Genomic DNA, 14,144 nt, shown 5'->3' on the forward strand with positions numbered 1-14,144 from the left:
ATTATGGACGAAATAATAAGAAATGTAAGACTGCTAAAAGGATATAAAATGGGCAATGAAGAAATAACCATCCTATGCTACGCTGATGACGCTGTATTAGTGGCCGAAAATGAGGATGATCTACAACGTCTACTACACCGATTTAACTGCATAGCCAAATCATTCAATATGAAGATATCGGCCCAGAAAACTAAATGCATGACAACGTCAAAGACACCGTTAAGGTGCAAACTGGAAATTGAAGGGAAGGTTATTCAGCAGGAAATGAGATTTAAGTACCTAGGAATAGAAATCTCAGGGTATGGTGATGTTGAAGCAGAGGTAAGAGAACAGACAATGAAGGCATCCAGAATAGCGGGTTGTTTGAATGACACAATATGGCGAAACAAAAGCATGGATATAGAGACCAAAGCAAGAATCTATAAGGCAACAGTGAGACCTATTATGACATATACCGCAGAAACTCGGCCAGACACAGCGAAAACGAAACAGTTACTAGAGACAACCGAAATGAGAGTTCTTCGCAGAATAGTTGGAAAAACACTACTGGACCGAGAGAGAAGTGAAGATATAAGAAGAACATGCAAAGTGGAGAATGTTAACGAATGGATACTAAAAAAAAAAAGAATGGAACGAACATATTAACAGAATGGACAACGGAAGAATCGTCAGAATTGCACGGGATAAGTCACCGGTTGGCCGCAGAAGCACGGGGCGCCCACGAAAACAATGGTGCAACAATTTAACAGTGCAATAGGCAGAAAAACGTCGTTACGAAACAGGCAACTTGCCTAAACTAAAGAATGAAGAAGAAGAAGAAACAGGAAGCGGAAAAGAATCCTGCTGGTTTTGGTCGCAATGAACCTGACCCTTTGGATAAACCCAAGTTAGTAATTTCCTTCATATAATATTAGATTAAAATATCGTCCTTGTATTACGTTTTGAATTCTTTGCTTTTTATTGTTTCGTTTTTTTGTTTTACAGTCGACTGGATGCTTCGTTCATCTGGTTCCTGAATCCGTTAAAATCAATCAAATATATCGTTTGGTACAATTATAAATGGGCTATTTTAAAAGTTATGATAATGATAGATTTGATATTACTCATACCCCTATTTTTCTATGCTATTCCCGGTTATTTGGAGAAGAAGATTTTAGGAGATTAAAAAGAAATAACAAAATAAGTGCCAATTGAAATAATGCACAAATGATGTGGTACGACGAAGCTGCTGATATTAGAAGAAAAAAAAAGAAAATAATAATTTACTATAAATTTAGAATATTTTTTCATTTCTTATAGGCATATAAAATACCATAAGCACATATCGATACAAAAAAATTCACGTTGCAGAGTACATTGTTTCTAAATATATAATATCAGCGTATATGTACATATATAGTGAACTATGTACGAAAGATTAGGCTAGTCATTAGTAGTTTAAAATATTTTTCGGAAAAGTTGACATCCACGTCTAATTACATTATTGAAATTAAACGTGAACAAAAAATTTTATTAGGCCTACGTATGAACTAGCAGGCAAGATTGATAATAATCGATTGATAAACGCACTTAAATATTTTATTGAAAATAAAAGCACAATTTAGGAAAAAATATTTAAAAATGGGTACTAATTAAATCATTTATCTTAAATCTTTCATTTAGCGGACCAATGATTATTAATGAGTGTATTCGTGATTTACCCTTTTCGTTACAGTATCATTAAACGTAAGTATCATTCGTATGTATAGAAGGATTAGTTCAAGTATATGAATCGTTAATAACAAAAATTTATCCGATGTAAATATTCAATCTATGTCGTTTTAAAAGGGATTCTTTATAATAATGTAAAGATATGTTAGAGCAATTTGGTACAATAATTATTTATATACTATCGATATTATATTTCGATCAAGAATAATTACTTTTTCTTTAGATATCGCGGTAGAAAGTTAGTATTAATAATTATAAATGCGCAAATAATTGTGTATGTGTATTTGTGTTGAATATTAAATAGAAAAGAAAATAATTAATTTGAAATATTTTATAAAGTATTCTGTATTTAATTTACACGGATTTGTTTATTTCTATCATTTAAATTTACATGTCTACAGGTAAAACGTCGAACTTATTATTAGCGTATTCTATGTTGAATAATTCCGAAGAATTGTCTTCCTCTTGTTCCTCCTCCTTACTTTCCTCTTCGCTTGTTCCTTCTTTTGACCTTTCACTTTGTTCATCCTCTTCGTCTTCCTCTACATCTACCTCTTCGTCTTCGTCTTCATCTTCCTCTTCCTCTTCTTCGTCATCAGAAAAAGAATATCTTATGCTGGAACTAGTAGCACGGTCTTGTGCTTTAAATTCCTGAAGGTTCATTTTTTTCATCTTCCTCGTTGTCCCATTTAAAATATGCTGGTTCTCGTAGTATTCTAAATAACATAGATATTCGATGATTAATATTAAATAATATTTCATTGCAATATTACGATAAATAATAATGATAAAAATAATAATAGTAATAATACCTTTGATGGTAGACCAATTTGTAGGATATATGTAAACACGAAGTCTTCCCTCTAATGACATCCGTAAAATTGAATTCGCAGCTCTATAAGTGTCTAATCTCGCTGCTTTAGCTGTGTAATAATCTTTTTTAGCAGCCCAGCCATCGCATATGTCCATGGCAGACCAGGTATCCGAGAGAGAATCTGATTGATGTTTTATATTTAATATTTTAGGTAAATCTATTCGTTCCGCTATGAATTTGATACTCCTATATGGATCTCTGACTTGAGCGATTGGATATAATCCCATTAAAATTTGAAGCGGTCTAGGAATCAACGATGGAAATACTAAACCGGGACAGTCACAAAGACAAACCGTTTTGGTTAAAAAGATTGTTTGAAAATGTTTTGTATGGCCAGGCGTACGAGACACGCTTACCACTTTTTTACCTGTAATGTAAACATAGAAATTAGTTTTAACTGAAAAGTTGCATCTAGTAGTAAGAATATAATTATTCATAACTCTTATGTGCGTATTACTTACCTATTAATGAATTTATTAAAGATGATTTTCCAACATTTGGTGTACCAATGCAACCAATAGTCAATATACCATTTTTATATTTTTCATGTTTTACATAACTAAAATCTTGTTTTTCAATGACAATATCATTCTTTCTGTCTATATCTTCCATATCCATTTCCAAATGCATCTCTTCTTCAATTTTAGCATTCCAAGAACCCAAATCAACGTTATCTCCAACAATAGTTTTGCATTCTTTCAATAGCTGTAACGCTTTTTCCGATGCCATCTTTAATCTTTCTCTTTTACAGAGTTTCTTGGTGCCTTGGTCTTTTGTATTGTTTTTCAATTTATTGTTTGGAAACGACGTGAACATTATTATATGTAATTCAGGATAAAGTTTAGAAAAATAATTTCTCCAAGCTAATGTCAAAGCAGGAGGTGCCAAATCAATTTTGTTGAGAATTAAAATCATGTCTTTTCCAAGTTCTTCTTTTATATATTTGTATAAATAAGGTGGAAACATCAAAGGAGCAAATCTAATATCGACAATGACCAATAATATATCTGCCATTTCTGTAACTCTCCATAATTGTCTCCAAAATTCTAAATTTATTTCATAATAGCTGACGTCCTCTCTTAAAGATCGTTTATAATCCTAAATAAAGACAAGTTATCGTTTAATCAAATATTAAGACTTTATATCAGAATGTTTACTATGACTAGTACTAATACTAATCCAACTACTACACTACCATAAGAATTGAGTACTTACATTAAAATATTGTTCTTCTCTACTTTCCACTTCGGATTTTTGCATAACATAATTCCAAAATGGTCTTTTGGGCATGTCTATATCAGATGGAAAGTAATCCGAAATGGTCCGAAGTTCTTGTTGTTTGAGAGAAATCATATCAATGGTAGATCTACCTTCTTCTTCATTCTTTCGCAATGTTTCTAATTTTTTCTTACTGGAATCATATGTTTGTTCGAATTCATCCGTCTTATTGTTTCTCTGTCTTCTAATATTTGTATGCTCTATTTCAGTCTTCTTTTTACCCTCTCTTAAATTTTCGTATGGATTATCAGAAGCTAGAATGCGTTCAGATAAAATTTGTACTTACAGTGTGACATCTAATTTGAAACGATTATGATGAAGATATTTTTACCGATTAACATACCTATTAAATAATTATTTTGTCGTTGTTTCTTAGCTTGCATCTGCTGCTTTTTAGCTTTACCACTAAATGGTACTTTTCTTCTTCCTTGTGGCATGTTTGTTTATTTACTTGAAAAGTTTTACATTAAATTAAATCCAACGTTCGAACAACGTTAACTTCTAACAAAATACGAGAACTGACTGCGTCTGAAACATGCACCAGGCTTATATACGCCTATGCACCTTCTACCAATTGGTTGAAACTTTTGTTATTACTCCTACTCTAGAAAAATCACATGCGCATTGGATTGCAGAGCGCAATTGGCTGAACTTCTGTTATTATCCCTACTTTAGAAATAGCGCATGCGTATTGAATAGCAGAGTGTTGATTTCGACACGACCTTAGATTAATATTATTCTAGTTACATAGATTCATACGTTCTATATTAATATTATTTCTTCTTCCTCTTTTTATTAGAACTTTTTGTCATGTTATAATATCTTTTTTTATTGCTATTTCTAGGAGCGGTTTATTGTTTTTACCGAGGGTAGGTTGCTAACCTTACCCTCGAACTCTTTTTCCTTTTTATTTGGGCTTTGGACCAGCTCTAGGATGTTAATTAGGCTGAGTATTGGCGTCAACGGCACATGGTACTCTTAAAAGCGGTTCACCCATCCAATCACTAACCGTGCTCAGCGCTGTTTGACTTCGCGATGAAAGGGGAACTAGTGCTGCCAGCTTGGTATATTTCTTCAAAAGCATAATGTCCCTAGAAGTTACTCCTTCAACATATCCTCATTGCAAAGCTTACTTCAGAGTGACAGTTTTAGGAATTAACTATCAAATATTGTCAATACTTTTTCAGTCAGTGAGCCAACAACGAAGAGTAAAATCTGAATAATTCGCGAATATACGTACGCTCACAAAGCAACTATTTGATCTGTGAAACATTCTTGTATTGTCGTTACGTTCAAAAAATATTGCAAGAAATTTTAATACATTACATAATAATATATTAAATATTACAATAAGTATTAGAGGTGAGAGAGAGATCTCTCGGAACGGCAATGTTGTTGATCAATATTAGCGATCTCAATCCGTTTCGTGCTGTGACATAACATAACCTTTAAATTTAAATATATTTTTGTTTATTTGAAATTCGCTAAATCGCAGTATTGGATTATTCGGCCTTTTAAAAATATGGAGTGGCAACATTTATTGGAGCCACTTAATCGTAAACTAAGGATCACGCGTTTTATCGCGCATAACGAAAAACGCGAAATTAAATTGATGACTTATTTATTGGCCGATCAAGAAGTAAGGTACGTTTCAATAAAATTTCCTTTCGGCTTAACAATGGATGCACGAGACAGCATTAGAATAATAAGAGAGATTGCCTTTTAACTCCGTTTGCTGGATTATTGGTTATTACTATCCACGTATTTTTTCATATGCTCTCTCTTATTTGGTTCGTGATACTTTTCTTTGTTTAGTTTAATTTTAAACATTTGATACATGCATTTATTAAAAAGGCAAATTTATTTTTTTTCCTATTTATTTTAGGGAGTTCATATCCTTGTGGTTGGAACAAAAATACGATAACAGAGATTTTAAATCCTTGGAAAAAGCCAAGGTGTTCAAGGATGCTGGAAACAAAGAGTTTCAAGCAAAACATTATATTTCAAGTATTCAATCTTATACAAAAGTTGCATTATATGCTCCAGCAGACAGCGAAGTCTTACCGTTAGCTATTGCAAATAGATCTGCTGCTTTATATCATCTCGGAAAATATGAAGTAAGTAGAATGCGAAGAAAATAAATGCAAGAATATTTAATATTAATATCATCGAGTTATATTAAATTATCATGTTTTTAAATATAACATTTCTTTTCAATTTTGTCAAGGACTGTATTAAAAATATTGAACTTGCTATTAAGTTAGAATATCCAGAAAAATTGAGACATAAGTTGTATCTAAGAGCAGTACAGTCTTATTTAAAATTAGGAAAACCGACTAAAGCTAAGGAAGCTCTTGTTCGTGTACGTGAATTAATGGCTAAATGCACCGACCTACCAGATGTGAAAAAAGGTTGTTAATTATTACAATTATATAAGTTTTTGTTTGTTCATTTTATATTGTGTATTAAAACAAGGTTTTTGTTTTATCGATATACAGAAGATATAGAAAAACAAATCGCACACTTGGCATCTCTTGTATCATGTATACATAATGATGTAGAAGATACCGAAGATAACAAAGATAACAATGAAACGCAATCATTGCCTGAACTTGCATTTGGAGAAAATCCTGATTTTCCTTCTGCATCGATAGCCGTAGATAGAAAATATTCATCGGAGAAAGGAAGATACGTTGTAGCTAATAGAGATATAAAAAAAGGTCAAATACTTTTTGTTGAAAAACCATTTGCTTTTGTACTTGTGGATTATGCTGGAGTGAGCGGTTTTTGTGAAAATTGTTGTCGTCCTTATGAAGATGTTCCTGTTCCGTAAGTATTGTTTTTTTTCTTTTTTATGCACTTACACTACGAATATACAGGTATTTTTTAATGGGTAAAAATAATATCTTTTAGGTGTACAATGTGTTTAGATACCTTATACTGTAGTATGAAATGTTGGAACGACGATTTTGCGCTATATCATCGCTGGGAATGTCTAGGTAGTCAAATGGGACTTTGGAATCATAATGGAATTGCACGTTTAGGTTTAAAGATGTTTTTAATGTGCTCAGCTACAACTGATAGAAACAATTTAACGAGGTTCAAAAGTTGATAACAAATTATGAAAAGTTACCATTAAAAGATCTCATTGCTTTTGGAATTGTAAGTTAATTACTGAATTGCTTTGAAACATCAATTAATATAGACTTGTTTTCTTCCTTTTTAAATAACAATTCATTTATATTCAGACTGCGACTATGCTTACGCTTTATCTTATAAAATATCTGATTTTTTTGAACAAAACGATCTTACGGAATGTCTGATATCCAAATTTCTGACGAGAGTTATAATTTTCCCTGTGACCCTTCTGTAGAAAGTGATAGGCATTTATACGTAGGCAGCTTACTTTTGAGACACATTTTGCAACTTGTCTCTAATGGTCATACAATTACAAAATTAGACGTAATTGTGTCGGATAAAGATAAGGTTCTAACAGAACGAGAAAATCGTTTTGCAAAAGCGGTATATTCTTCTGCGAGTATGATGAATCATTCTTGTGATCCAAATGTAATAAGCAGGTAAAAATATCTTAATATTTATCTTTTCAACAAATCGTAAGAAATAGGATCGATAATGAAGTTTTTTTATTCGTATTATGACTTTTTAGTTTCATGGACCAATATATGATTGTTAAGGCTATAAAAGATATAGGAGCAGGAGAAGAAATTATACCTGTTATGGTAAAGAAAGTGTTAATTAAATAGCATATTTTGAAATGATGAAAATTAAATTAATAACATAATTCGCTTTAAATCTGTTTTGATAGGTGCACATTTTAGACAAATATCAAGAAATTATAGACAATTAGCCTTAAAAGTCAGTATTGCTTTACTTGCAAATGTGAACCTTGCACCATACCAGAACTTCAATATTTTATGGTAAAAAATTTGTATTATGTTATAAATTAGAGTTAGCTGTATACAAGATGTCTCGAGGTTTACTGGCAAAGCTGCAGGAGCATAATATTTTGTTTTATATTAACTTGTAGTATATACTTCCGTAGTTTGACCAGTAGACCCAGAGACACTATGAATTTGCGATATCGTATATAATAAACGTTAATATTTTTAGGAAAGATTCAATGCTATAAAATGTCCAGAATGTAGTGGAGCTTTGTTTACTGTTCATAATTATTATATGCACTGCTTGGATTGTGGTGCAACACCTACTTTAAATTATGACATTGAATTAAGACATGCCCAGAAACTTTTCGAAGATGCACAAGATTATATAGAAATGGAGAGAGAAGAGGAAGCTCTGGATAAATTGAAACAATGTTTAAGTATTAGGAGAACTGTATTATATAAATACCACGAAGATATTACTGCTACGTTGGATCTTATAGGGAAAGTATATGCCATTATGGGTTAGTATCTGTACAAGTTTTTTCTTTTTAGAATTAATCAATATATTTGAATGAAAATAATATTGTAATGAATTTATTATGACGATAGGTCGATGGTTAGATTCTATATCATACTTAGAACATAGCATTGCTGCCATAAGTGAAAGATATGGTTCTTGTAGCATAGAACTTGCCAATGAATTAAATAAACTCACAGATATATGTATAAGATATCTTCAAGAAGAACCCAATACAATGACAAAGTGGTATAAGTAAGTTAAGATTATTTTTATAAAAACGTAATTTATTATCTCACACACACACACATTTTTCAATCACTTAGAAGAAAGAAAAAACGAAGGAAAAAATATTTTTTTACTCTACAGAAACATCCTAAAAAGACACGACGATACTTGTCGCACGCAGAGGAAATATTGAATTTCAATTATGGACCGTGGAATAGCGCCTGCGGTGAAATAAGTGCAAAACAAAAGATTTTATCGGTTTTGCTGAAAGATTTTAACATTTAGTCCGTATTATTATTGATAATGTACTATGTTTAATAACGAGAACGAATACAAACTGGCAAGTTTACGTATTGTAAAGTTTCTATATACATTTATATATATATAGGGTCTTTCACCTAACTAGACCACCTTAAATATATCGCTTATTTCGTACGATAGAAGGAAAAAATATTTGTTCGAAGGTGATGGGTCGAATATTTTTCTCAAGGTAATTTTTTTCCGAGAAAATTGTGAAATGTTGTCTCTTAAGAGAAGATTTTTTGCTTGTATAAATGTTTTACACATTAATTTGCATTTGTTCCTCCATTTACCGTCTCCCGAGCGCGTACTGTAGTTACTGACAGACATTTCGCTATTTTCTCGGTAAAAATCACTTGAAGGTTAACATATTGCATCTCGTTGGATTCATTTTTTTATAAGCTGTCAGACTGTTGTAGTGAAAATATGCAGTCCTATTTAAAAAAAAAAGAAACGATGACCTTGAAATCTCAAAAAAAATTTTGCCCATTACCGTATTTGCTCCTTCGAACAGAATATTTTTTCCCTCCGACATTTTTTTCTCTCGTACGAAATAATCGATATATTTAAAGTGGTCTAGTTAGGTGAAAGATCCAGTATATATATATATAATATAAGATTCGTATATATAGGATTTGTTTTTTTATTTTTTTTTTAAGTAGAAACACATTTAGTAGTTAACGTAATGTAGATTGCTCGTAGATTTAAAATACGAATCTTTTTTGATTATACATTTTTCGACGCACCGTATACTTAACGGCAATTGAAGACGAAGTTATAGTTAAGTAAACGACTTTTATCATTCTAAGTTTAATTATTAATATACATTAACGTATATACATATATAATAATAAAAAATTGTCTATAAACTCTAATTAACGAGAATACGAAACTATTTGAAAGGACTGAAAACAATGGAAATATACATAACTTTAAACGAAGTTGAACTTAAATATATTGTATATCGGAAGCAAAGAAGAACAAATATCATTTCATTTTTCAATGCTTCTATAGCACCTAACGGAAAAGTATTATTTTAAACGACGATACTTAGTATGTACTTTTATTTGTGATATCGCTTCGATTAACACGGTTTTACGATGTGATGATACTTTTAATTAATCGGAATAAATAAAATTATGTAGAAAATATGAATCGTGCATCAAATGATTTTCTAACATAATCAAAATTTTTGAAAACGTGTGTTCGCCCATCTTTCTTATATTTATTATATCAAAACTATACTTACTGATTTAACTTGTTTTTTTATGTATATATATAAATCATATTCGACTTGCGCACACATATACATTTATAAACACGTATATCTCATTTTACATGTGCAACATGTGCTTTAATATGTAAATTTTGTCTCATTCTATTACAAAAAAAAAACAAAAAAATAAGAGAAATTAAACCAGAAGATATTTAAATTTGACAAAATAATATTTATCATACGAAAATAGGAATTATTATAATTCTCGCGAATTATACGATGTTACGTTTGTAAAATTTATAGTCAACATGTATAGTTTACTTTATATTCTTTTTTATTCGGAAACCATAGAGCAGGTGTACGTCATGCTAAAAAAAATATTACCTACTGGGTCTAATTTACGATATCCTTATGTGCGTTCATTCCCCTATTTTTTATAAATAAAAATATGTCTTCTCGTACTTTTGCTTTCCCTTTTTTTTTCTTTCTTTTTTTTTATTAGATCTAATCAGGAATAAAAGTTCGTGATGTAAATGAGAAAGAGAGAGATATAGAGGTAGAGTAAGTACTTTTCGTCGACTCGAGGAACGAACGACGATTTTAATTTGCCACGAAAGTAACGAATAGTAGATGCATACAGTGCAGCTTTATTAAAAATACATTAACAAATGCGTATCCTCCGGTCACAGGAGAGGTGGTGGCTCCATTTGCAAATGGACTCCAACGCCTCGAGTATAAATTGAAAGGAATAATAATACCTTTCGGCTTACCTATACAAAATGATTCCCCCCCCATTTTTTTGTCTTCTTTTTCTTTCTTTCTTTTGTTTTAAATTTTGTCTCTTTACAACAAACCAGACTATTCTTTGCTATATTTATTTTAGAAAACTTCGAGGATAATTTTTATGCGAAACAATAGCGTTGTATTGTATACAAGGTGTTTCGAATTGGTAGAAACCAATTAATTTAGTCGAGTCAAATTCGTTTGAAAAAAAATTTGTAGAAAATAAGAGGGCTCGAAACTTTTCAACTTAACCTGTATATCAGTGAAATTTCGATTAGAAGGAATTTATTTGTTTGTGATAACATATTTCGATAATCTCAAAAAACTCAATTTCATTACGTTAAAAACAATATTATTTATTTCTTAGTATTGTGGACTGAATTGCTACTATAGATATTAAAAATTTAATGCTCATTGTTATTGTTAAAAGCGCAAAATTTCTAAGTGCTTATAGGCGCCCACAGTAACCTTAGAGTTTAAAGGCGCTTTTCTTGTGCATTTTAAAAAAAGCTACATACGTCTCGATAAAAGTTAAATGCGTATGGAAATTATCTTCGTATATGTTATTTAGTTTATCATGTAAATTTATGGTATCCGTAGAACAACCGACTATTTCGATTTTCTCGTTCTATCGATCGCGAATATAAATGATATCGTTTATTCTAATTTTCGTATATCGAAACGCATTCACGTACACGTTTCCATCGATTTTCTTCTCTTTTGATCTTGTTACATTCATATCAATGAACGCATCATGAAGATCTGTTATCTTGGTGATAATGAAAAAGAAATGAAAGTAAGAAGTACGATCGTGGAAAAGAAAGAAAATGAAGATTACTCGTTGAAATAATAACGACTATGTTACAGCAACGTAAAAAAAAAAAAAAGAAATATAGATACAAGTAAAAAAAGAAATTTCCTTCGTAATAAAAGTTTGTGTTTCAATCAGTAATACGTCGGGATTTGTAATAATTACATTTTCTTTCTTTCGACTCGAGAATAGACTTATTTACATTGTATAATTACAATGTTTCATTCTTTTTCTTGGATTTTGTTTATTTCTATTTCTCTTTTTTCTACCAATTAATATATCTCTGCCGTTCCATGGAATTGAAGTATAAGATAGTAGTATTGTCTATTGTAAATTTCAACAATAATTGAGTCATCTATAGACAAAATCGATTAATATCTACTTTAAATATTTTCCAAATTTTATTATCAAAACATTTCATCGATACTTATTTTTTTATAATATCTATATTTAAAAGAAATTTCTTTAATAATAAAATTTACTATCGCTAATATCAAAAGTATTTTAATGCTCTTTCAATAATAAATAGTAGTTGTGAGGTTGTGTACGGTCGTGCTGGTTCTCACTTCTGTACTGTGCACGCTCTCGTGCACACGCTTTCTCACTCTGCTTGAAAAAGGATAGAAGTTGGATCCAGAAAGAATACACTTCAAATGTGATGAATTGAAGATATATTTTAATACTCGTTCTACAGCAGATCAGCGTGGTGCTTGGACCCTGTATCACTATCTGCCCTAATCTTGTTGTTTCTTACTAGCAGTAACCTCTGATTTATACTAATTAGCTGAACTTGTGTAATAAATTGAATTATGTGCGGATCAACTGAATATGATTCCGTCTAACGAGTATGGAAAAACTGAAGCAACTGAATCAACTGAGGTGTTGCGGTCTTCCCCCGCTACTTATAAGTTTTTCCCACCAAGGCCACCGGTACGACCTTGAAGTGAGGGTAGCTGACTAAAATATACTACTCTTCAAGTTCTAGGAATCGAGATAGGATACCAAAAAGATAAATATCGATAATCTTTGAAGGTCTGTCGAGGGTAAGGTACCTGTTGTAAATTAAGTAAATATCCTATATCTTTTGTAAAACCTTTTCTCAGGTATTTTTATCTTTTGTGAATACGGTCAGAATTTTTCGTTGCGATAAATTCTTTAGGTGTTCCGACAAATGACGGAATATTAGTTTTAATTATTAGTTTAATTATAGTTTTAACTCCTTCCCGTGCCATTTAGCTCGACGAAACTCGGGCCCAAGCAGTAGGCATCGACGCGCGCTAAACAGACCAGACTGATGCTTGTAAACAGTTCTGTCCTGGCCGGTATATATTTTAAATCCATGACAGAAACCGGTACTTGCCTCGCACAATTTGTAAATTTTTATTCCAAACCGAGCTCTTTTTGACGGATTGAATTGTTTGTACGTTAAATGCCCTTTATATTTCATCAAAGATTCATCTATGCTAACATATTCATTGGGTGTGTAAATTTCTTTAAATTTTTGATTCCAAAAATTAATGACAGGTCTTATCTTGCGAAGTCGGTCTTTACTATCATCAGTTTCATTATCGGAGAAATGTAAAAATTTCGAAATTTGCCGAAATCTCTTAAAAGGCATCGTTTGTCTAAATATTGGCGTTTCTAATACAGCTCTTGTAGTCCAATAAAGTTGAATATTTGATTTTTTTACTTGACCCATCAAAATACATAGTGCATAATAGGCCTTGATTTCGTCTAAAGTGACAGGATACCAAGTGTCGTCCACATATCGTTTTTTAAGCTTGTCGTGTATTGTCTGATCTGCGAAGCGATTAGATTCCGTAACCAGGATTCCCCAAAACTTGTTATCAAATGTAATAAAGAATAGGTCTAGTATTCTTGGATTGTCGCTTAAATTATTTAATACAGACGCTTTTATTCAATGATGTTCAGAATACTTTCAAACTATTGGTGCGTTTTTTACTTTTTGCCAAATCCATGATTGTTGTGTCGTATTTTCCTCTTCACTACTCTCATCTACAATCATTCGCCTTATACGCTTCGCGACTGGCATAATTGCGTCACTATCAGAAGATTCGTTATCACTGCCTTCATTTAACACTTTTGTATCTTGCATTTTGAAGGGGTTTCTTAAATTTTAATAATTGAATTGCTTAGTAACAGCAACGATAAGAATCGTGACTAACTGTCATGAGGTATCGATGGAAACAAATATTCAGTCACGACCGTAACGGGCAAAAAATTAGTCCGCGAGCTCGGCTTGTTATGTTTACGTTTGGTGCAAGTATCTGGTCGCAAGTCAGACTCGCGATATTCATGTTTGGTCCAAGTATCTCGTCACGAGTCAGACTTGTTAAAGTACGGGAAAGGGTTAATTAAAACATTAGTTTTATTAGTTTAATTATTATTATTTTAATTATTAGTTTAATTATTATTGACCAAAAATAATTTCTTTAAGACAACGCGTTATATTAACGTCGATGATTTTAAAAATAAAATTTATAAGTACTTTTTCATTCGAT

At 31.4% G+C, this 14,144-nt stretch overlaps 4 protein-coding genes across 5 annotated transcripts; 2 read left to right on the plus strand and 2 right to left on the minus strand.

Annotated features, from left to right (window-relative positions):
• Positions 1-761: 761 nt before the first annotated feature.
• On the plus strand, positions 762-1,611 carry LOC122521850 (otoferlin-like). The gene is made up of 2 exons (XM_043642556.1): positions 762-886; positions 985-1,611. Exons 1-2 carry the CDS (start codon positions 804-806, stop codon positions 1,163-1,165), a joined length of 264 nt encoding a protein of 87 aa, XP_043498491.1. The 5' UTR covers positions 762-803; the 3' UTR covers positions 1,166-1,611.
• A 447-nt stretch (positions 1,612-2,058) lies between these two features.
• On the minus strand, positions 2,059-4,841 carry LOC122521849 (guanine nucleotide-binding protein-like 1). 2 transcript variants are annotated; one of them, XM_043642554.1, is made up of 5 exons: positions 4,206-4,841; positions 3,800-4,116; positions 3,046-3,682; positions 2,523-2,951; positions 2,059-2,426 (listed from the first exon to the last, which is right to left on the minus strand). In XM_043642554.1, the coding sequence occupies exons 1-5, from the start codon at positions 4,297-4,299 to the stop codon at positions 2,098-2,100; spliced, it is 1,806 nt and encodes a 601-aa protein (XP_043498489.1). In that variant the 5' UTR covers positions 4,300-4,841; the 3' UTR covers positions 2,059-2,097. The 2 variants fall into 2 exon arrangements, with proteins under 2 accessions (XP_043498489.1, XP_043498490.1); XM_043642555.1 differs by having other exon boundaries at positions 3,800-4,088; positions 4,206-4,297.
• A 185-nt stretch (positions 4,842-5,026) lies between these two features.
• Positions 5,027-9,961, plus strand: LOC122521852 (SET and MYND domain-containing protein 4-like). Its single transcript, XM_043642557.1, is given in 16 exon segments — positions 5,027-5,506; positions 5,748-5,979; positions 6,090-6,273; positions 6,361-6,691; positions 6,776-6,948; positions 6,951-7,024; positions 7,111-7,144; positions 7,147-7,194; positions 7,197-7,440; positions 7,530-7,588; positions 7,591-7,602; positions 7,689-7,724; positions 7,727-7,800; positions 7,994-8,288; positions 8,377-8,543; positions 8,654-9,961. Coding segments are annotated over 16 exon segments (2,229 nt in total). The 5' UTR covers positions 5,027-5,384; the 3' UTR covers positions 8,798-9,961.
• A 2,642-nt stretch (positions 9,962-12,603) lies between these two features.
• LOC122521994 (piggyBac transposable element-derived protein 4-like) lies at positions 12,604-13,738 on the minus strand. Its single transcript, XM_043642755.1, has 3 exons — positions 13,593-13,738; positions 12,910-13,511; positions 12,604-12,674 (listed from the first exon to the last, which is right to left on the minus strand). The coding sequence occupies exons 1-3, from the start codon at positions 13,736-13,738 to the stop codon at positions 12,604-12,606; spliced, it is 819 nt and encodes a 272-aa protein (XP_043498690.1).
• Between the last annotated feature and the right edge of the window lie 406 nt (positions 13,739-14,144).

Source organism: Polistes fuscatus, unplaced genomic scaffold (assembly GCF_010416935.1).
Source record: "Polistes fuscatus isolate 324 unplaced genomic scaffold, CU_Pfus_HIC Scaffold5, whole genome shotgun sequence".
NCBI lineage: Eukaryota > Metazoa > Arthropoda > Insecta > Hymenoptera > Vespidae > Polistes > Polistes fuscatus.